Source organism: Chiloscyllium plagiosum, chromosome 11, assembly GCF_004010195.1.
Source record: "Chiloscyllium plagiosum isolate BGI_BamShark_2017 chromosome 11, ASM401019v2, whole genome shotgun sequence".
Taxonomy (NCBI): Eukaryota; Metazoa; Chordata; class Chondrichthyes; order Orectolobiformes; family Hemiscylliidae; genus Chiloscyllium; species Chiloscyllium plagiosum.
In genome coordinates this window covers 47,113,135-47,136,589 of record NC_057720.1, presented here as the reverse complement: position 1 = coordinate 47,136,589, position 23,455 = coordinate 47,113,135, and the positions used below count along the sequence as shown (strand labels likewise).

The 23,455-nt window shown below is 38.3% G+C and overlaps 1 protein-coding gene across 6 annotated transcripts in view; it reads right to left on the bottom strand.

Moving 5' to 3' along the window:
- Window positions 1-466: 466 nt before the first annotated feature.
- The window catches only part of stil (STIL centriolar assembly protein), a 46,720-nt gene continuing 23,731 nt past the window's right edge, over window positions 467-23,455 (bottom strand). For 4 of the 6 annotated variants that reach the window (XM_043699249.1, XM_043699248.1, XM_043699251.1 and 1 more), the window contains exons 9-17: window positions 22,281-22,431; window positions 19,273-19,382; window positions 17,409-17,496; window positions 15,593-16,666; window positions 11,832-12,015; window positions 7,985-8,234; window positions 7,140-7,350; window positions 5,975-6,216; window positions 467-2,357 (exon numbers count right to left, since the gene is read on the bottom strand). In XM_043699249.1, the coding sequence (XP_043555184.1) occupies window positions 1,580-2,357; window positions 5,975-6,216; window positions 7,140-7,350; window positions 7,985-8,234; window positions 11,832-12,015; window positions 15,593-16,666; window positions 17,409-17,496; window positions 19,273-19,382; window positions 22,281-22,431 (3,088 nt within the window). In that variant the 3' untranslated portion in view covers window positions 467-1,579. The remainder of the gene's footprint in view (window positions 2,358-5,974; window positions 6,217-7,139; window positions 7,351-7,984; window positions 8,235-11,831; window positions 12,016-15,592; window positions 16,667-17,408; window positions 17,497-19,272; window positions 19,383-22,280; window positions 22,432-23,455) is intronic. The other 2 variants (XM_043699253.1, XM_043699254.1) reach the window with 2 other exon arrangements.

Sequence of the window (23,455 nt, the reverse complement as noted above, 5' to 3'; positions counted from 1 at the left end):
ATTGTGGAAGGCTTAGCATTTATGCTGCAGTTTTGGGGTGGGGAGGGTGTGAGAGAGTGTGATGGCTGTAGGGTGCAAGTGGAGAAAAGATGTTGAGTTCAGATAGTGATCGGAACGTGAGAATGGCAAAACAATGGTGGGCCCTTTCTCAACCAGCATCCTCCACCACTAGCCCCATACCCCTCTCCCCCAAAACTACAGCATTATTGCTGTCCCCTCCATATTTCACTTCAGCTCCGAAGAGTCATCTAGACTCAAAACTTTAGCTTGCTCTCTCCCCATGGATGCTGGAGATCACAGCAAGTCAGACATTATTTAAAGTAAAACTCAATATGCCTCTTAAATTAATGACCCACATTTCACATTATGCTTAAAAGACAGCTATTCGGCTAGTCAAACGTGAACAGTGCAATTACAAACAAAATATTAGGAAATATGATAGTTTAGATGGTGAAGAAACACTACATGCAGAAATTATGCAATGTTTTATTTATAAATTGTCCACAAAATCCAGTGATTGAACAAAGTAACTTGCAGAAGTCACAGAAAGGTAAGAATTGATCCAATGGCTGTATGACAAACTGACCAAAAGCACAAATATCAGATTGAAACATTGATAAACACCTTACACAGTAATGTAAAAAAAAACACATGAACATCCCTAAATTTCTGTAAATTTTAGCTACAAAGGTTTAGCCAAAACTATTAAGAATTCATTCACTGGCACTTTCAATTGAGTGGAGGGGAGCATAAGTACTTAGGAAAAATTGGATGGTCAAAGCCGTAGCCTTCTCGAATAATGATATTTGTGTTAGCATCAAGTTTTCAACTACCCTACCAAGTCAAATTTTAATCCACCTGAAAGGTTTTGCATTTATACCAGATTAGAGATACCTTCTCTTTATGGTATAGTTTGTCTTGCATTAGCAATCATTCATGATCTTTCACATTAGTTTTGTATATAACAAATCATTAGTTTTCAATCCAGCAATAAGTCAAAATAAATTGTTAAGTACAGGCAAAATTTTATGAAATTCTGGAGGCATGCACACAAAAGGGAGACTACTTATTTCTCATTTTGTTCTCCACTGGTCACAATGTAGAACAAAAATGCTTATTGGAACATGAAATTAGAATTACCCACTGAGGAAACGAACTTCAAGTATGAACTCCAGGTCTCCATATTTATTGTTGTAGTTGATTGTTCGCTTGACACTGACCACAACCGGTATGAAACTACACAACTATATTTATCCACGGATTATAATCCGGAGACAGTTGTACTACACAAGTTTCTACCAAGTATAAAAACCCCATAAATTATATAAACAAATTACAGTATGAGCAGAATAGAATATTTACAATGGACTTTCCACTATACTGTAGTTGACAGTTGATAATTGTAATTTTACATTAGCAATCCTTTACTAAATGTTGCATATTTAACTGACCTATGTTATAATACATTAAATTTGTGATCTTGACCATTTTTGGTATGAAAAAAATGGTGTCTACAAAATAGCTTGTTTCTTGGGAAGTGTCTTGGTTTTTCCAATTGGAGTTACATCAATCCAGTTAATTAGAAGAGTTTGGGTAGTTGTCGGAGCCGATTTACATCCAGAATGTTGCCCACTGCATCACTGCTTTTTGTAGACTTGTGTGTCTCTAAGACAGTTGGCCTTACTTTCTTGGAAAAGTCTGAAATTCTTTCAATTCCATTTTCTTTTTCAGGGTTTTTGGTGTAACCGATTTCTTCGGCAAACTTATTCGTTTTAGGTTTTGGATTATTTCGAATCTGCTGACAATGACAGTCCTGTGTATCCACATTCTGTGGTTTTGTGGGAGAAATTTCATTAGTAATGTTTCTTAGAATGTTCCCATCTGCCTTTGGGAAAGACTCCGGTGTACAACAGTTTTTAAGCTGGGCTTCAACCACTTTTTCAGAACTTGTTTTTTTAGCAGAAGGAATTTCTGATTGAGATTTTATAGACCGTATGGCAGAATCTGACAAAACATCCTCCTCTTCACTGCTATATGTTTCTTCTACGAGTCCATACCTCCTCATGTATTTGCGTGTGGCAAATGACATGTTATTGGGTGAAATTAAGCTCAGGCCAACCATGCTTCCATCTCTGTTCATTTCCAGTAAGTTATTTAGAGATGGTGATTCGCAGTTACCACTACGTCTGAGAGATATCTGGGAGAGCTGAGCATCATTCAGGTACTTCAGAGCAATAGCATTGGCCTCCATGCTAAGGTCAACCCCAGCAGCTCCAAGGTCAACTGCACCAACGTTGACAAAAGAAGTATAGTTCAACCTTGGGATAACGGCTTCAGGGTTTATGCGAGCCAATGTGCTGAAAACAAGAAAATCATATTACAAATGCAAACATGCATATTATAAAAGTTTTTGTCTGGCACTACCATGCACATCAGCTAGATATACGTTAGGGATGTGATGCTTTTTTTGTATCATTGGAACAAGGCAGCAGATCACCATGATCTACTCAATGTTAAGAGATAGTAATGCTTAGCCAACATCCACATTGTGAATTAATAAAATAACTTCAAAGTTTTTACTAATCATTATGTAAGCAAATACAAAATCTATTTCTCACCAGCAACATTTCACAAACTTAACCTATTAATGAAGGAATGCTCAGTAGAAAAGACTCCCTATCTTTTGATAGCCAACCTGAACGTTAGCACTTTTAACATTCAGCACTCTCATTCATAACTCAGGCTAAGTTCACAAGAGTGCTGAGGTTTGAACATTCAAAGAAAAACAATCCACAGATCAGAAAGCTATCAGCAAAACAACCAGGAAATGGTTTTTTAAAATCATCAAGGATAATAACATTTATTGAAGTTTACATAGAAGGGGTTAACTCCTGGAAAGATAGAGGGGTAGCAGGTAGTGCAGGAGTCTTCTGTGGCTATCCCCATTTAAAACACGTATGCTGTTTTAGAAAATGCAGGGGGTGATTGATTCTTAGGGGAATGTAGCACTAACAGCCAAGTTCCTCGTATTGAGATTGGCTCTAATGTAATGAGAGGTACGTCGGGTTCCAAGCGATCGATTGCGTTAGGGGACTCTCTAGTCCGAGGTAGATGTTTCTGTGGCCAATAGTGAAAAATCAGAATGGTGTGTTGCTTCCCTGATGCCAGGATCAAAGATATTTCAGAGAGGGTGCAGAATGTTCAAGGCTGAGAGGGGCCAGTAGGAGGTCATTAGTTCCCATGTGTACAATGACATAGGAAGGGAAAAGGTTGACATTCTGAAGGGAGATTACAGACTTAGGCAGGAATTTAAAAAGGAGGTCCTCGAGAGTAGTATTATCTGGATTACTCCGGGTGCTACGAGCTAGTGAGGGCAGGAATAGGAAGACAGAGCAGATGAATGCATGGCTGAGGAGCTGGCAGGAAGGGACAAGGTACGACTAATAAATTAAACTGCATTTATTTCAATGCAAGGGGCCTAACAGGGAAGGCAGATGAACTCAGGGCATGGTTAGGAAGATGGGATATCATAGCAATTACAGAAACATGGCTCAGGGGTGGACAGGACTGGCGGCTTAATGTTCCAGGATACAAATGCTATAGGAAGAAGAGAATGTGAGGCGACAGAGGAGGGGTGTGGCGTTTTTGATAAGGGATAGCAATACAGTTGTGCTGAAGGAGGATATTACTGGAAATACATCCAGGGAAGTTATTTGGGTGGAACAGAGAAATAAGAAAGGGATGATCACCTTATTGGAATTGCATTATAGACTACCTAATGGTCAGAGGGAAATTGAGAAACAAATGTGTAAGGAGATCTCACTTACCTGTAAGAATAATAGGGTGGTTATGGTTGGGGAATTTACCTTTCCAAACATAGACTGGGACTGCCACAGTGTTAAGGGCTTAGATGGAGAGGAATTTGTTAAGTGTGTACAAGAACATTTTCTGATTCAGTATGTGGTTGCATCTCAAGCCAGGGAACTACAGACCAGTGAGCCTGACGTCGGTGGTGGGCAAGTTGTTGGAGGGAATCCTGAGGGACAGGATGTACATGTAGTTGGAAAGGCAAGGACTAATTAGGGATAGTCAACATGGCTTTGCGCATGGGAAATCATGTCTCAGAAACTTGATTGAGTTTTTTGAAGAAGTAACAAAAAGGATTGACGAGGGCAGAGCGGTAAATGTGATCTATATGGACTTCAGTAAGGCATTCGATAAAGTTCCCCATGGGAGACTGGTGAGCAAGGTTAGACAGAGTGGTGGTGGAGGGTTGTTTTTCGGACTGGAGGACTGACTAGTGGAGTGCCATGAGAATCAGTGCTGGGACCACTGCGTTTCATCATTTATATAAATGGTTTGGATGTGAGCATAAGGAGTATAGTTAGTATGTTTGCTGATGACACCAAAATTGGAGGTGTAGTGGACAGCGAAGGTTATCTCAGGTTACAACAGGATCCTGATCAGATGGGCCATTGGGTTGAGAAGTGGCAGATGGAGTTTAATTCAGATAAATGCAAGGTGCTGCATTTTGAGAAAGCAAATCTTAGCAGCACTTATACACTGAATGGTAAAGGTCCTAGGGCATGTTGCTGAATAAAGAGGCCTTGGAGTGCAGGTTCATAGCTCCTTGAAAGTAATCGCAGGTAGATACGATAATGAAGGCGGCATTTGGTATGCTTTCCTTTATCGGTCAGAATATTGAGTACAGGAGTTGGGAGGTCATATTGCGGCTGTACAAGGCCACTGTTGGAATACTGCATGTAATTCTGGTCTCCTTCCTATCGGAAAGATGTTGTGAAATTTGAAAGGGCTCAGAAAAGATTTACAAGGATATTGCCAGGGTTGGAGGATTTGAGCAATAGGGAGAAGTTGAAAAGGCTCGGCTGTTTTCCCTGGAGTGTCTGAGGCCGAGGGGTGACCTTATAGAGGTTTATAAAATCATGAGGAGCATGGATAGGATAAATAGACAAAATCTTTTCCCTGGGGTGGGGGAGTCCAGAACTAGAGGGCATCGGTTTAGAGTGTGGAGGTGAAAGATATAAAAGAGACCTAAGGGGCAACTTTTTCAGAGGGTGGTAGGTGTATGGAATGAGCTGCCAGAGGAAGTGGTGGAGGCTAGTACAACTGCAACATTTAAAAGTGCATCTGGATGGGTGTATGAGTAGGAAGGGTTTCGAGGGATATGGGCCAGGTGCTGTCAGGTGGGACTAGATTGGGTTGGGATATCTGGTCGGCATGGACAAGTTGGACTGAAGGGTCTGTTTCCGTGCTGTACATCTCTCCGACTTTATGACTAATTCCACATTTTTTATACAGAATTCACATCCCATCAACTTTCATAGTGGGATTCAAACCTGATATCCAGAACATAGGTCTGTGGAATGATAACAGCACTAGGCCTTCATCTGCCTTAGAGTGGTGAGTGCAGTAGAGATTCTCATTTTCAGCCTATATAGTCTGATATCGGGTCGTACACAATATAGAATTCATCACATGACGAAACATGTCAGTCTTCAACAGGGACCTGATATTAGTCAGACTTTGCTGGGGTTCTGTGGCTCCAAAATCAATGTCCAATTCCAACTAGAAAAAGCCCAGTGACCTTTAACTGTATCACCAGTAAACAAAAATGTAAAGCATTAGCCTTTTAGACAACTGCACTTCAACTGAATAGGCTTTTCCTTCATTGACGTGCTCAATTTCCTCTGATGGCTTTAAGTTTCGCCAATTATCTATTAAAAATAGAAAAATGTCAGAAATATTCAGCAGATGTGGTATCATTTATGGGGAGAAGAAGTTAATGTTGAATGCAATTGGACTCTTCTTCATAAGATATCAGACTTAAAGTTAACTTTCTCTCTCCACAGACCCGAATCTCTCCAGCATTTTGTTTATTTCAGATTTTCAGCATCTGCATATTCTAAGCATCAGTATCATATTCTAAGCACAGATGCCTTAACTGTTACATTACCTTGCATTTTCAACTTTGCTCTTGGTCATGCTTGTACAGTCAAGATCAAATTTCACTCCCATTTTCTTCAGCTGTTTCACAGTTGCACTCAACACATCATTATCTTCCTTTTGAAAGGTCTGGGGTTCAGATTGTTTGTTCAGAGTCTCAGTGTTCTGCACCGAGACTTCTGATTCAGCATCTTTATTTTCTGCTTCATTTTGTTTTTCAGAAGATGATTCCAATAGTTGGTTGACCTGGCCCTTACAGAAAATAAACATTAAATGTATTTAAACTTGGCTCGTGCTTGTATTTTTACATATTGAATGCACATTTGTGGTGATCTTTACACTAATTGAGCTACAATTGTTTACCATGCAGATGATATTTTAACAACAGGAAAAACAATTGCTAAAATAATAACTCAAGCTAACATAATGAATTATCATCTTAGTACCATAAAAATATCCTCTGGAAAAAAAAAGAATTCTCTCAGGCCATCACTTGTTTAACAGGCAGATTTTAAAATTTGAAACAGGCCTATTTTCAAAAATTATTTGGTCTGGAAAATGTCAAGCAAGCAAAATTAAACTTGACCCTAAATATCTTCAGATTGTCAAAACAAAATCAAGCACAATGCCTTCTGTACCACATTTAAGGATTTTGCTTAGCATGTGATCACAACCACCCTCACCTGAGGGAATCAGAGAACATCGGGTGGTAAATCTAACTAGCACTAAGTCAGTAAGCAAAAGATGTGACCACGCAGAATAAAATGTGCAGATCCAAAGTCTGCAGAATGAACCTTCATCTACACTGAGTTAAACATCCCAGGTTCGAACAACAGATAAAAGGTGCTATATGGTTTCAAATTTCACTTATACTGAGGAGAGGGAATAGAAAAGGAAGGGACAAAAAAAAACAAAATCAGGTTTTGCATTCCTGACAGATTAACATAATACTGAAAGTGCTTGCAGTTATTGGGAAAAAACTCAATAACTGCCTGACAAACACTAAGAACACACAAATATTAGGTATTGGTGAATATTTACATATGTTACTAGCATTTTTAGATTTTCAAATATTGGTGAACATGAAAAGAAAAGGAAAAAAGGGAAAGATGTCCATACACTTCACTTACAAAATTATCCTAAGGCAAATGAAATCTTAATAACAGAACGCTCACCATTAAGTTTTGGTAAAATCTTCTCTCATCTTGTAATGGAGAGCTATTGTGTGATTCTGTGATAAGATCATACTTTTCTGTTTTGCTATTATTCACATGTGGTACTTCTGTTGGGCTATTTTTCAGACAAGTACTTGCACTCTCCCCAAGCACTGGGCTCTGAAAATCAACATGAAGGTCCCAGCTGCTTTTTGTACCTTCAGGTGTACAGCTAAATATAACCAAAATTAGAAGTTATAAGCCCATGCAATAGAAAGATTTTAAATGTATGTAAAATATAAATAGAAACAAGCAAGAACAATTCAAGAGCTCAAAGTGACAGAAGATAAAACTGAAATTGGAAATAGAGAAACTCTGGTTTCTAACAGATTTCAAAATTGTTCCAGGACAAAAATTGGCATCATGTTTACAAAGCTACATAATATACAAGCAGTTAGTTTCATTAAAATAGTTGCACAATACAGAAAATGCAGATGCATATCAATGACCACAAGCTTAAAATTATCCTTGTTTCATTCGCAGATGCCCCATCCGCTAACCTAACCCGACGTCTCTTCTCTCACCACCTTACCATTCTCCACTACAATTTACAGTGAAACAAATCAAGGCAATCCCTCATTACTGTTGTTTTAAAGTCTTTCTACCTTTTTGATGTTCTCGGCTTAACTGGAGATCTATTCCAAAGTCCAGGTCATTGGTGCAGTTTTAGTACAATTGCAGCTTTAAATATAAAAATTAAATGGGCATGCACACAAACTTTAAATTGCTTAGTTGTCTCCCAATACAAAATGTTTTGCCATGCTTGAAAACTTCTTAAATAATTCTCTAATTTATTACAGTCTTACCTTTGAACACTAATAGCTTGATCTGATGAATCTGTTGTATTCTGACTGTTCTCCACAAAGTTATGTATGTCCACTTCATTCATTGAAGATACAACACTGGTGTGGCTGGTATTGTCAGTTTTAACAGAGACCCCCATTTCTTCATTGGATAATTCAGAGTCATTCAGTTCGAGATTCTGTACAGTTTGATGTGCCTCATGTTCCTCAGATGGAACCAAGAACAAACTAGCACCTAAGAAAGAAGCTGCAACTAAGCAATATAGTACAGGATTATCCTCCTTTCAACAATGCTATAGGAGCCATTAAAGATCGGAATTAGTAGACTAAGCAGACATGGAGTAGATTTAACAGTACTTTTCATGAGCAATTGAGCATATTCAAAGTGTCAGGTGACTTTGCATACTGCATTTGAGACTTTGGATCTCCAGATTAGAACACATAAAGAGGCAGACAATGCAACAGCCTCCAGTGCTACTATTCAACCATGCTCAGCATTAAGGTCACACTAATATCACACTGGAAATGCAACATGCCAGGACTTCAGATAGCAGTTGTCTGTCAAAAGCTACTACTATAGATACAAGACCTACAGAAAATAGTGTACATTGTATGGTTTGTACAGAGGGTACCAGTGCATTAACTAGTTAATTGCCAACCTCTACACTGAAATATACTGAGAACTGTTGCAATTACCAGATTATTGGTGCAAATATGTTCTACCAGGAATGCGCCTTAGAACAGATTAGATAACAGGTAAAACCACAATAGCAAATTACTTTATTGCAGTACCAGTAAATTATACCATGTCAAAAACAGAAAATAAGTAAATTTTAAAAATATAGAACTGTTGAAGTTGTGTGTGTTTCTTTTAATGAAATATTGTGCTGGTTAAAAAGAGAAATATTCACTTAAAGTCAACCAGATGACCTGAAAAACTTTATAAAATGGTTGGATGAGTTGCACAGTTTTGGCTAGAAGAAGAGATCTCCAGGGTCACCCAAACCATGAAAAGTTAGTACTGGAATTAGAATTTATCCAAATAAGAAAGGAAAAAGACAGCAGGCCATCAGAAGTGGAGAATAGTTGTGGATTGATTCCCAGAGTATAAAACGCGTCCATGTAAGGAACACCAAAACATAATCATGACAAGGATTTTTAGTGACGTTTAAAAGTTAAAAGGGAGGGAAAATATTTTTAATGTCCTAAAAGTAAAGAATGAAAGCTATTTTCAAAAATAGCTTTAATCAATATTATTTTTAGTTTCTCATTTCAAAATTAGTGAAACTTAATTTTAGAACTTAATTTCATATGATTCCTCCAGTCCAACACTGAAAACTATTTTCTTAAATATTATTCGGTCTTTCTCGCAATCATAATACATAATCTTGTTGAATTAAAGTGCACTTTCGGATCCTTGTGGAATAGCAGCTAGAACTGTATGTACCAAGCTACATGGGTATTTTCGAAACATCATACTCTTTGGGCACACAAAGGAATATTTAGTAACATGGAGATATGAGGTCACATGTTTTAATAGTGAAGGACCACTCATTTCAGTTGATAGGTCGACAGTTTACAAATATGACAGTATGTAAACTTCACAGACTTAAAGTAACAGACCATTTAAACCTGAACCTTTATATCTAAGTAGGCAAAGCTGTCATAAGGAGCTTTCCAAAGGCGCTGATACTCAGTTCTTTTGTTTTATCATAAGTGACATTGCTCTCACTTTAGAACCTTTCCTACATAAACAGTAATTATAAACAACCATTTAATTTTCACTAAAGTATTTGCTTACTCTCACCTGGCCAAACTGACAATCTTCCCTTCCTTAAGTCTCCAGCTCTGGCCTTCTCTCCTCTCATCCATTATAGGATGTGACTTTAGCTACAATGATAGGTAGGAACTTTATCTTGTGAAAAAAAGATATAAGGAGCTTGCAGATAGGAGGTGGTAAGTTGACTAAGTGTGCAGAAATCTGACAGATGGACTAGAATGCAACAAAAATGTGAAGTTTCTATTTTGGCATAAAATAAAAGAGTAGAGTACTACTTAGGACAGAACCAGTGCAGAATTCTAAGGTACAGACAGATGTATGCGTTCGAGTGCAAGTGTCACAAAAAAGTGACTATGCCAGTACTCTTAGTGATTATAACGATGAATGGAATGCTGCCCTTTATTCTAAGGAAAATTGAACATAAGAGGATGTTATGCTTCAGTTACACAGGGCATTGGTGAGGTCACATTTCAAATATTGTGCACACAGTCTTGGCCCCCTTACTTAAAGGAAGTACGTCCAATGCATTGGACAGAATTGAAAGGAGGTTTATAAATTGATATTTGGAAAGAGCAGGCTGGTCCAAGAGGAAAACTTTGGATAGACCAGGCTGGTTTCCACTCAAGTTTAGAAAAGCAAAGGGTGGCTTACTTGAAATAAAAAATCTTGAACAGTCTTGCTAAGGTGGTATGCAGAAATGATGTTTCTTCTCATGGGTGGGTTCAGAATTAGATGGCAATGCTTAAAAAATTAAAGTTGCCCTTTAAGGACAGAGGAGTTTGCTCCTCTCCCAAGAGCGCTCACCACAAGGAACCCATTACATTGGTAGAGTTTCTCAGATGCTATCACATCTGTTTGGAAGATGGAAGTTTTCACACTATTGCTTCTAAAAATTATGTTTATGTCTTCAACTGAGAATTCCCCTTCCACCTAGTTACTGAGGCCCACACCCGCATCACTTATTTCTTGCATTTCTGTTCTCACCCCATTCTGCACCCTCCATGATGCCACAAAGCATACTTTTTCTCTCAGCATCTAAAGGGATGGTTCCCTCGATAATACCCTGGTCCATTATGAGCCACTCCTAACCTCCCTTGGATATTTTTAAATTCAAGTACAGGAAATGAGATACGAGTTTCTTTTACCTTTTTCCATTACAAAATCCAAGATTCTGAACACACCTTCCAGTCGATTTATTTGTACTTATTGAAATTTAGTAGACTGCACATATTACTTACTATGTAGTCTCTCCACATTAGGGAGACTGACCATAAAGCAAGTGACTGATTTGCAATGCAGTCTGAAAGCATGATTCCAAAGTTTTTGGGCTGGTCATTTTAATTCTCTATCGCATTCCTGCTTTGAACTTTGTCCTTGGCCTGATGCATTGAACTTCATTCAATGACTAAGTTCCTGGGATAGCATCTGACCTTTAACTGAGCCTTTGTGCAGCGTTTTGAACCGATTGTGACTTTAGATGGTAATAGCTCCCCACTCCTTCCCCATCTCGTTTATTTCTTTAGCTTTGCTTTTTGAAAGCAGCTGTTCAGAATCCTATCATTTGTACCTCTTCTTGACACATTGTTTCTTAACCTTGTTACCACTCCCTTCAGCCTTGCACATAAACCCTGTGTCAATTAATCCTCACCTTTCACTCATTGACCCTCTTCTTCACAGCAGCCCCCTTTCACTTTCTCAAGAGACTTATTACATTTCAACTTTACTCAGTCCAGTGAAAGATCTGATCTGAAATGCTAACAGTCCCTCTTTCCACAGAGGCTACTAGACCTCAGTATTCTGAAATAAAAACAGAAAATAAAACAAATTTCTTTCACTTGATACCACCCAACAAACAGGGGATACATAAACTTGTTGCAAGTCTGGTGGACTATCTGCATTTTAAAATTTACACAAAATTGCTCAGAGAACAATTAAAATATCTTTCGGTAGATAAATGATATAGCAGCTCTCAAGAGAATGAATGAAATAGCTTTTATATTTCCCCAGTGTACAAAACATACAAAATTAAAAAAGAATTATTCAATCCATATGCTAAATATGTTGTTTTACCTGTGCTTACTGCAATGCTAACACTTTTCTTCATGTGGATTCCAGGAGATGTCTGGGTTTCTATAGCAACAAATTCCATTTGTCTCTCTGGCTGTGGTGAGCAGTCAGAAATACCAATATTCTTAGAAGAACAATGTGTCACAGGAGTTGTAACACCACTTTGCGTGCCCAAGAGTCGCTGAATCTGAGCAAAGCAAATGAATGTTAGCTGAAGAACAAATGATTTGATAGTCACAATACCTCAACATTTTGATCTATAATTAGATTAAAGATTGAAGCCCTTGGGGGTCAGTTTATTTTGTCATGGGGTACGATGGACTGAACTCATTGGTCTAGGGCATTAAGTGAGTAACATGTCTGTAAGGAAGAGAAGGTTCCAAATTAGACCAAAGAGTACATCAGGAATCTCACGTCCTAGACAAACAAAAACTCGAATTTAGCCAAGTTAAAATGCTGGTGCAGCTGAGATCTCTCAGAACCAGTGGCTTGCAACATTATTTGGAGCATAAGAACGCCTCCAATCCAATCTGCAAATTCATTTAACATCATGGAGCTAAGCTAGCAAGTCAATAACACTTAAAATATGCAGTTGTTTGTAGCTACTGTTATACAGAACAGAAACAGCTGTTACTGTCTCAGCTAAATCACCTTGGAGGGATTGAGTTGATTTGGTTTTGCTCTAACTTCTCCCCTTCAAAAAGGGAGCAGAGTCAGCATTAGGGGAGGCAACTCAAAATTCTGAATTAGAGCTCATGCTAAGCAGTTAACAACACTGCAAATCAAGATAGTAATTAGCTACAGCACATGAGATCAGGTGTCTCTCCAATGGGGAGAGATACACCCAAGTGGTTATACAGCTTGAGAGATTTAATTTGAAAATCAAGTATGGCAAGACAAAGAGGTGGGCCTCTGAATCACCACAGCCAGTAACAAAGTTGAACTGGTGTACTTGCAATCACCTACACCTCAGTTAATTGACTTCTACCGTACTCTGAAACTATTCAAGTAGTATGATAACCAGTGCACATTGCTATTATTTGAAGTCCTATGGATAGTTTACTGATTTGGTGCTACACAATCTTTCTAATGTAATCAAAAATGGGCAATGACCCATGAACAGAGGAGCATGTTTTAACCAGGACTTTGTTTTTTTTCTTACTGTATAATATAACAACACTATTGTGGAAGAATATATGCTCACAATGTTCCAGTTACTTCAATGTTCTCACTGCCTGAGCTGAATAGTAAAGACAGGGAAAGGAAAAGTGCACGTAAAGACCAAATGTACACAGCCTCTGTGTCCCAAAATATTTAGTTGAAACACAGTTGTAGTCACTGTCATACTGTAGGGAAACAGACAGTTAAATATGGTCCTCCAAAAAAAAAACAAATACATGACGAGCTAATCAGTTTCAGTACTTTTCTTGGAGACAATGTTGTCCAGGACATTGACAGAAATCTTCTATTATTTACATAGCCAATGACAAGGTGATCACCAGTAACTTGACAGAGGACAAAACAAAAAACTCTGGTGCAGCATTTTATGATGCTAAGAAATATAAATCGACCATTGGGTTGGGAAGTTGGAAGCAAGATTAAAAAGATAATCCTTTGTACTGTTATGGTTACAGGAGTAGACAGGAAGAACAAATAAAAGACACCTTCACAACGGGAAAATAGAGTATTTTAATATGCAATCAGGACAAAATCAATGAAGCTGTGGGATTTGGAGGAGGGGAGTGGTGTGAATATACTAGACATTTAAAAATCTCTGCAATGTCAACGCTCAATATAACGGAAATCTGCATTTTCAATTCCAGTAGTAATGCGTAGTATTTTTAATCTTGTTGCACATGTAGGTTATGGAGTAAATTTGCTGCATAATAACAGGCAAACTGCTGGCACATTTAGATCTTTATGGAGCCACGTGAACTGTAAAACCTGTTCCCGATTCTGAAGATCTGTCAACTTGTTAAGTTTTATGGAATTTAAAAGATTTGAATTAATGGCCTTAGTGTTACGAACGACAAAATATTAACAAATCAGGTTAATTGAGCAGATATTTCCTTACCTTACTTTCTCGACTACAAGGTTGCCTATTTTAGTGAGCCCTCAATACTTAACCTCAATTTAATTATTTATTATATATTTTGATTTGACTGTTGAAATCAAAACCTGCTGCCCAAGATTCAACTTTGTTTTCTTCACCTAACATCTGTGCTTAGTGATTTACAACATCTCAGAAACAAGCAACATTGATTTTCAAATTCTCACCATGTTTCCAAACCTCTCCCTGAACTTGCCTGATTCCTTGGTCTTGATTCTCCAGGCAGCAATCCCTGCAATCTAATACACTGTGGAAACTTGGACAACAAACAACAAGCCATGGTTCGATCCCAAGTTCTAATCACCTGCTTTACATATCTCTGCTTTTCTACCTTGCTTTCTTATTCAAAGATATTCTTCAGAAGTTACTTTCTTGTCAAAGTTTACCTTCTCACTCATACAGCCATGGAATCATACAGCATAGAAACAGAACCTTCAGTCCAACTCATCCACACCAATCAGGTTTCCTCAACTCAACTAACCCCATTTGCTCAAAGCCTTTCCTATTCATGTACTTGCCCAAATGTCTTGCAAATGTTGTATCTGTATCAGCATTTACCACTTCCTTTGGTAGTAGTTCCACATACGAACTAGCCTTTTAAATCTTTCTCCACCAACCTTAAAAATTATGCCCTTTAGTTTTGAACTCCCCTATCCTAGTGAAAAGGCCTTTGCTATTTACTTTATCTGTATCCCTCATGATTTTATGAACATCTACAAGGTCACTCCTCAACCTCCTATACGCTAGTGAAAAAACTTCCCAGCATCTCCTCAGAACTCAAACCCTCCTGTCCCAACAAAATCTTTGTAAACCTTCTCTGCTCCCTGCTTCCAATTTAATAATATCCTTTCTATAGCAGGATGACTAGAACAGTACGCAGTACTCCAAAAGTGGCCTCACCAATGTCTTGTACAACCACAACATGACCTCCCAACTGATATTCACTTAATGGTTTGAGCAACGAAGGCAAGTATGCTAAACGCTTTCTTCACCTCCTTGCCAACTGTGATGGGACTTTGAAGGAACAGTGTACCTGTACCCAGAGGTCCCCCTGTTCGACAACACTCCCTGGGGCCCTACCATTATTGTATAAGTCCAGCCGTGTTCATCTTACTAAACACAACACCTCGCTTTTATCTAAACTAAACTCCATCAGGCACTCATCAACCCATCGGCCCAGTTGATCAAGATCCTGGTGCATTCTTAGATAACCTTCTTCACTGTCTCCTATACTACCTATTTTGGCGTCATCTGAAAACTTACTAACCATGTTTTGTATATTCTCACCCAAATCGTTGATACAAATGACAAACAACAGTGGACCCAGCACCAATCCTTATGGAACACTGCAGGTCACACACCGCCAGTCCAAAAAAAAAAACAAATCTCCTACTATCAAGCCAACTTTGTATCCAGTGTTCAGCACCATGCTTTCTTTATGCTCCCCAGATACCCTTGAGACATTTTATATTTAGAGAGATATACTACATAAATCACTATCATAGAAATTATCAAAATACAGTGTACTCAAAAATGTCATTCAAATACACAAGTTTCTAGTATACTAATGTTTCCTTTTTTTTGGGAGTGGAATTAAAAAAGACAAAGGGAAAAGTCAAGGACCGATGGAAAAAAATTATTAGAATCACCGTACCTGAGCTTGAAGGAGCTTTAGTTGTCTATCCTGTTCCACAAGAATCTTGTAAGCATTAACAGGCAATCCCATTGTTCCATTTCCTTCTTGATCATGTTCTAGACTTCCAATGGGCAAATGTAAACACGCAGAAGGCACTGTGCCTATCTTACACTGATTTAGTGGTGGAATGTAAGAGCCGCCAGGTGATTTCATCAAACTGCTGTTTGAAGGTGATGTGCTTCCTACTTGTCCAGGTAAACTCTGGTTTATTGAATTGTTATTCACACACACAATACTACAGTGAGAATTTGGTAAACAAGTCAGAGTTTGTGGGCATGGTGTAGAACTACATTCATGACAAGATAGTGAATGGACTCCTTTTGCGCCATATGCTGGAGTGTTTCCTTGCCAATTAGAATTCAATGAAGGTCCACAACAGGGTCCATGACGTTGGCAGCAATTACAGTAACTAGTTGGGTATGGCATGTGAAAATATGGTGAAAATCCTAAATGCTGCATTTCAGGAGAATGAGATGGAAGGGGAGGAATGCACTGTAATGAATGCCGATTGGATTTGTTTGGAGATGGAGGCCTTTGTGGAAGCTGTGTATCAGACATAGATTGCCAGAGTCCGGGAGAAATCCCTCCTTTATTCAAAATAACATTCTTTATTGTATCAGCTGCATCAGTAGACATAACTAACTTTGGCTGATCTACAGAAGCATCAGGTGAAGGCCCACTTGGAGGAGTAGAGCAGGATGATGATGACGATCCAGAACTCTTACTGGCAAAATGACTACTTTTTGATTGCGACTTTGTTATTTTTTCTTTACAAGACTTAACAGATGCTACTGATCCATGTGAAAGAATCAGATTGTGTTTTAATGGAGGTGTTATCATTTTGGAGGTCACTCCCTGCTGCCCATTTTCAGAAGGTTGTTTGTTTCCATTAAAAGGTCCAGATGCTTCACGGGTTTTCATTGTCTGTTGCAATTTATTTTGTTGTAATCTTGTTGGAGTATACTTTGATTCTATAAAACTTCCATCAAATACAAGTGACAGCTCAGGTACAGAAGGATAGACTCTAGGAAACTGTTAATAGAAAGAAAGATTGATTATTCAAACTTATTTCATTCTAGAAATTAAAAAAGGTATTTAATGCAGGTAACAATTTTCAAAATGGAAACTAAGCTTATGACAGTTTGACCATTTTAACATCCATAGTGTGTGCTAGGCTCTTGTCACATCATGTCACTTAAAATCGGAGTTCAATTCATATGACATTACAACACTTTATTTTAACCATGCATCTCATTTGCATGACAAATAGTGCCAGGGATTGAAAAATACTGGAAAGGAGTCAAATTTCCAAACGTGAGCACAAGAATTGTAGATTGAAGTGTGCCTCAAAATGCTTCCTGTGCACATGATATATTCATAATGATATTCTTAAGCTGTAAACTTAAATCGTTGAAGATAAGAACAGGTTAAAGGATTAAGTTGCAAGTGAGTTAATCAAAATTTTACATGACGACGAGCGTCATGTGACAAAAGACAGCCTGGTTTAAAAAATAAGAAATGAGTGAAAAGAATCACCTAATTATGTGAAGATATACCAAGTAAGTTGTGCTCAGGATAAGATCCAGAAAACTGGAACTTGATTAATCTAATCTCCCAGCACGTTTACTGGAATAAAAGGTCTTCTCTCATTCTATCTTTAGTAAGTTAATCTTTAAATATGGACTACTGACCATGATAATATCCAACCCCCTCCCAGAAACACATTTAAAATAGTCCATGTAATTACTTTTTAAAAGTATTAGTAACTAATAACCTTTTGTACAACTGGGTGCGGACTTGGTGTTGGTCTTGGAGATAGGTCGTCTTCCTCCACACCAGAATCATTGTCACCAACTGACATCCTGTTGGAAAGAAAGACCCATTATACAAGTTAATCTGATTATTCAATTTTTAATAATATCATGCAATCTCGACTGACACTGACAAAGTAACAGATTTCCAGTCTCAGCCCATACACTCTACCTGAAGCAGAATGGAGAGTTGAATTTGAAATTTTGCTAATAATCCTGCTTAAATTTTAGCTTATATGCTTTTAGTCTAGTTGTAGTTCAACAGGAAAATTAAGAAAATACAACCTAAGGGGGAAAAAAAAATTGCTCAGCTCTGATCAGGAATCCCTTCTATCACCTGAACATTTTGTATCAAACCAGTCATCTCCATATACGATAATATTTTTTTTTTAATATCGGCTGTCACAACATTTAAAACATCCTGTCTATACTTAAAAGTCCATAGTACAAATTTACTTCTCAGTTCTGGAATACAAGATAATGAAACTAACAGAAGACTAAATGTGTCTTATTTGGAAGACATAAATAACAGTAACATCAAGTTTGGATAACTTGAGTTACTCCTGAGCAAATACTGTAGCAGCATAGCTAGAATACAGACATCCGTCCAGAAATGTGGAAAATAAGTCACTTTAAACATAGTTAATCATCCACTATTGGTGCAACATAACTACAACGTACACCATCTGAAGGATGCATGCAACAACCAGTGAGTTGTTGTGCTGCAAAAGCCTATCAAATACACCAACTGTATCACTTGACAGACAAGGGAACAATCATAACTGGGAGGATCATAATCTTCAATTTGACACCATCCTAACTTGGATGTTTAATTGCCATTCCTTCAGATTCGGTTCCCTAGTGTGGAATTAGGCCCTTCAGCCCAACAAGTCCACATCAACCCTCCGAAGAGTAAGCCACCCAGACTCATTTCCCTCTGACTAATGCACCTAACACTATGGGCAATTCAGCATGGCCAATTCACATGATCTGCACATCATAGGACTGGGGGAGGAAACCAGAGCATCTGGAGGAAATCCAGACAGACAGTGGGAGAATGTGCAAACCCCACACAGATAGTCGCCCAAGGCTGGAATCGAACTCGGGTCCCTGGCGCTGTGAGGCAGCAGTGCTAACCACTGAGCCACTGTGCCGCCCAACTATCATTAGTTCAAACATTCAGTTTATGCCCTATCAAACATGACTGTCAGAGTACCTTTAATATATGGATCTGTAAAAATTACAGTTCAAGAAATCTATTCAACTGTGGATAGGTAAATGTTGATCTTGGAGATATCCACATCCAAGAATGTTTGTTTTTTAAAGCAGTTGGAACAATACACAAACAGGAGGTTCTGAAGATTGTACTGTTTTCTCATCTTTCTTAGTTCTGTATTTTTTTCATTATGGAAGCATGATCTTTATTATGGAATAAAACTGCTTATAAATCAAAGAGAACAAATTAAGATGAGGCGGACTACATTCTGCTTTTGGACATTGGATGCATGTGTTCAAACAACAAGGGAGCCTTAATAATGTATTCTCAGATACTGCTAGAAGGTGACCAGGCACTCATTACCCTTTAAGGGTGATGATAATTCACTGGGTTCTGTGGTGCCACCTACAACATGCCTGAATGCATCACAGTGCCCCCAAAAAAAATTCCATTTCAAGATAATGCACCAACATCAAAAGATATTCTCAACTTACAATGTAACAAAGATTTAGATTGGCAAATAGAGGTGCATTTCTTCCTGTTAATATGTAACAGTTTTTCAAATGCACTTCAAATATCATCAGAAATGCACTATGTTCAACAATACTTACGGAATGCCCATAATATTGCTAACCACTTCCTGAAAGAAATCACTGTTTGGATTTTTATTTTCATCACTTAGTTCAAATTCAGTGAGTTGTTTTCCTGAAGGCTCTATGCTCTGAAAAGATTACAAACAGAGTTAAACCGTCAGTTGGGGAGTGTTGTCGAAGAGGTACAAGGGCAAAGGCTCATAGTTCTTTGAAAATTGTGGTCATAGGTAGACAGGGTGGTTAAGGCGGCATTTAGCATGTTTGCCTTTGCTGCTCAGACCATTGAATGTAGGAGTTTGAAAATTGATGAGGCCACAGTTCTGGTTACCCTGCTATAGGAATGATATTATTAAAACTGGAAAGGGGGTAGAGAAGATGTACAAGAATATTGTTGGAACTGGAGGGTTTGAGTTAACGAGAGGCAGGACAGGCTGCGACTTTCACTAGAGAATAAAAGATTTAGGTGTGAGCTTACACAGGTTTATGAAATCACAAGGGCATAGATAAGGTAAGTAACGAAGGACTTTTCCCTAGGACAGGGGAGTTCAATACTAGAGGACATAATTATAAAGGTAACAGGAGAAATAGTTAAAAGGGATGAGGAGCAAGTTTTTCCACACGGATGGTGTGGAATGCACTGCCCGAGGAAGTGGTAAATGTTGTACAGTTACATTATTTAAGACATTTGGACAGATACATGAATAGGAAAGGGTTAGAGGGATATGGGCCAAATGCAGGCAAGTGGGACTTGGTCAGCATGGATGAGTTGGATCAAATGGCCTGTTTCTGTGCTGTTCGACTATTTAGATATAATTGTAGAATATTACTAATAACAAAGAGCCCTTGAAAGATTATTGCCAAGAAAAGAGTAGGGCTGATAAGGAAGGTAACTGAAGAGTTGAATTTTTAAAACGAACGAAGATGTAGGATGAAGGTAGAGACTTGGGTATCTGAAAGTGTGGATTAGCGTGGGCAAAGGCTAGTGGTGTTGCCAAAAACAAAAGCGAGCAGTCTTGACAGAGAAGACAGCATGAAGCAAGATCAACAAGCAATGTGTTAAAATTAAAAATGTTGGAGAAACAACAGATCTGGTAGCATTTGTGAAGAGAAAAAGAGCCAATGCTGAGACCCAAATGACTGTTTCAGAACAGAAAGGAGCTGGAAAATGGTGGTTTTCCTCCTGGAAAACCAGAGAAGAAAGTGAAAGCTCTTACAAAAATATTATGAAATATCTGAACAGATAGCACCAAAAAAGCTGAGCTAACTGGAAGATCATAAGCAGTAGTAACCATTCATCCCATTGAGTCTACTCCTCCGTTCAATGAGATCATGGCAGATTGGAATCTTCAACTCCATTTTCCTGCTTTCTTCCCCGTGCCTCCAATAATCCTGGATTCCGTTACTAATTAAAAGTCAGTCTACCCCAGCTCTGAATATACCTAATAACCTAGCCATCTGCAGTAAAGAATGCCATCAATTTACTACCCTCAAAAGAAATACCTCATCTGCCTTAAATGTGGTCCCCCTTATTTTGAGATTATGCCCTCTGGTCCTTGACTCTCCCAAAGAAGGAAATAACTTTTCTTCATTGACCCTATCACGCTCCACAAGAAGCTTGTAAGCTTCAATAATATTGCCTCTCACACTTCTATATTCCAACATATACAGGCACAATCTACTTAACCTTCCTTCATAAAGGCTGACACCAAAACAGAAAGGAGCTGGACTGCTCCCAATGGCAATACATCTTTCCTTAGATAAGGGGCCCAAAATTGTTCATAGTATTATGGCTGAGTTCTGATTAATGCCTTGTATAATTTTAACAAGGCCTCCCTAACTTATACTCAATTCCCTTTGAAATAATTAAGATCAAGGTGATTGCTTCACTTCCTAGCACCCGATTGAAAAAAATAATTGGTCCAGCATGAGACTTTGACTAAAAAGACTGATACCATACAGGAAACATAACATCTACATATATAGACAAATTCTAGGTCAGTGAATGCCGTTGAGTCACAGAGTTGAGAATTGATTTTTAAAGGACTTCAGAAGTGACTATTGGATTGGGAAGAGATGCCTTTGTTAGTTAACCAATTTTAGCTAGACTCTAAGAATGGAATCAGGTAAAGGTAGTTTTATGGTCAGAACATCAATACAACCATATAGAGGGTCCTGTTTTCAGTAAAAGGATGCTTTACTAGAGCAACAAGTTATATAAAACCAGAAATCTACTTGTTCCAACCAGAGGAACGCAACCTCTGAAATCCCAATGCAATAAGCTGCTCAATAGCTGCATGTTCTTGTAGGGAGCAGCAGATCAGCATTCCCAGAACTCTTAAATTTGCCTGTGAAACATGTGGCTGACTAATAGAAGGTAAAACTGGACTATATGCAAAACTAAGTCATATTATCAACCATTTATCCATCATATGAGTTAGGATAACATGGTACACGTTTATAAATGTATTCTTTCATGGCAAAGTAATCATCTAGTGATCATCCCTAATTACCATTGAGAAGATGGCGGTAAAAAGCTGCCTTCTGGAACCATTGCAATCCATGTGGTAAAGGTACATCTAATGCTGGAAAGGTATCTCCAGTATTTGTGAATAGTGAGGGAAGTTCCAAGTCAGATGCGGAACTTGGAGCAGATTGCACAGGTAGTCATGTCCCCTTGTCTCTATTACACTTATCCTTTTAAAGTGGTAGGTTGGCAGCTTGGAAGGTGTGATTAAAAGAGAGAGTCTTAGAATACTTCAGTGCATCTTGTTGCCATTGATGTGCTGGTAATGGAGGGAAAGAATGTTTAGATGGGGTGCTGATCAAATGGATATTGGAAATGACGAGCAAAATTGGAACTGCAATTATCTAGATAAGAGGAGAGTATTTCCATCATACTCTCCCCACTGGTGTCTTATAGATGGTGCACAGAAATTTAGAAAAAAGTTAGCAAATTGACTTTTTGAAAAATGTTTCCAGTAACTTAAAGAATGTGATTCTTTCCTTGAATAAGCCCATATACTTACGGTGCAAATATTCAGCACTTCTGTACTAGTAAGCAGCTGGAAATCTAGTTTCTGATGCTCACCGCAAGGATGGCATTCATAGAATTCTGGCTGTCTGTGCGTAACTGAATAGAGAACTAGAAGAAAACGTTTCTGTTCAGTCGAGAAAACTCTAAACAAAAAAAAAAGAACCAGGAGTTATGTTGTAATATTGGACAATAGGTTGAGGCATCAGATTAAAACACTCTGGAAATTATTCAGCATTTGACCAATGTGTGCAGTCATGGCTGGTTCATTTTGAAATCTCATCAATGGTAGCTTCCAGAATGTTGAAAGCAGCATTCTGAATCCTTTGATTAAGAAGGGGCTCGAGCCCTCAGATGAAGAAAAGTTTCGCAATTCCATCACCAATACCAACTGAATTATAGCCCTTCAAATAAAGGAAATCAATTTGAAAAAGAAAAAGTTAGCAGTGCAGAGGTCAGGAATTCAAATTCGGCTATGAAATTGAAGTTGATAAGCCTTATCATCCATTAGCGGGCACCAAAAAAAATTAAACTGAATTGTCAAATTGATGGTCAAAATGGTTCAAGAATTTGCCTCTATATGCCTCACTTGGGATGAGTACAAAAGCAAGGAAGTTACACTAAGCCCCTATAAGTCAGTTTTTAGTATCTTCAACTCTGAGCACCACACTTTGTAGTCTTGCCAAGGACTGACATCCTTTACAAAGGTGGTTATTAAACTAGTACTAGTGAAGAGGGATTTCAGTTAAGAAATAGAGGAGAATCTGGGATCTTTTTCCTTAGAGCACAGGTTTGAAGGAGATTTAGCAGAGATATTTAACTGAAGATTTAATAATCAATATTGCAATGACTTTTTGAAAGCACATGGAGAAACATTCATTTGGCAGGAGGATTGGTAACGCAAGGTAACAGATCCAAGATAATTGGTAAAAGAGGAGGGATTAGGTTTGGAGGGATGAGTTTGAGTTTTTTTAAAAAAGTAAATGCAACTTGCTATGACCTGGAATGCATTGCCTGAAAAGGATGTTGCAAGCAGATTGAATTGTTGAAAAGGAGCAAAACGTATGCTTGTGCAGAAGTTGCAGAGAAATGGATCTCTTACAAAACAGCTGGCACAGGCAAAATGGATGACAGACAGACAACCACGGAGCTACATGATTCCAACTTACT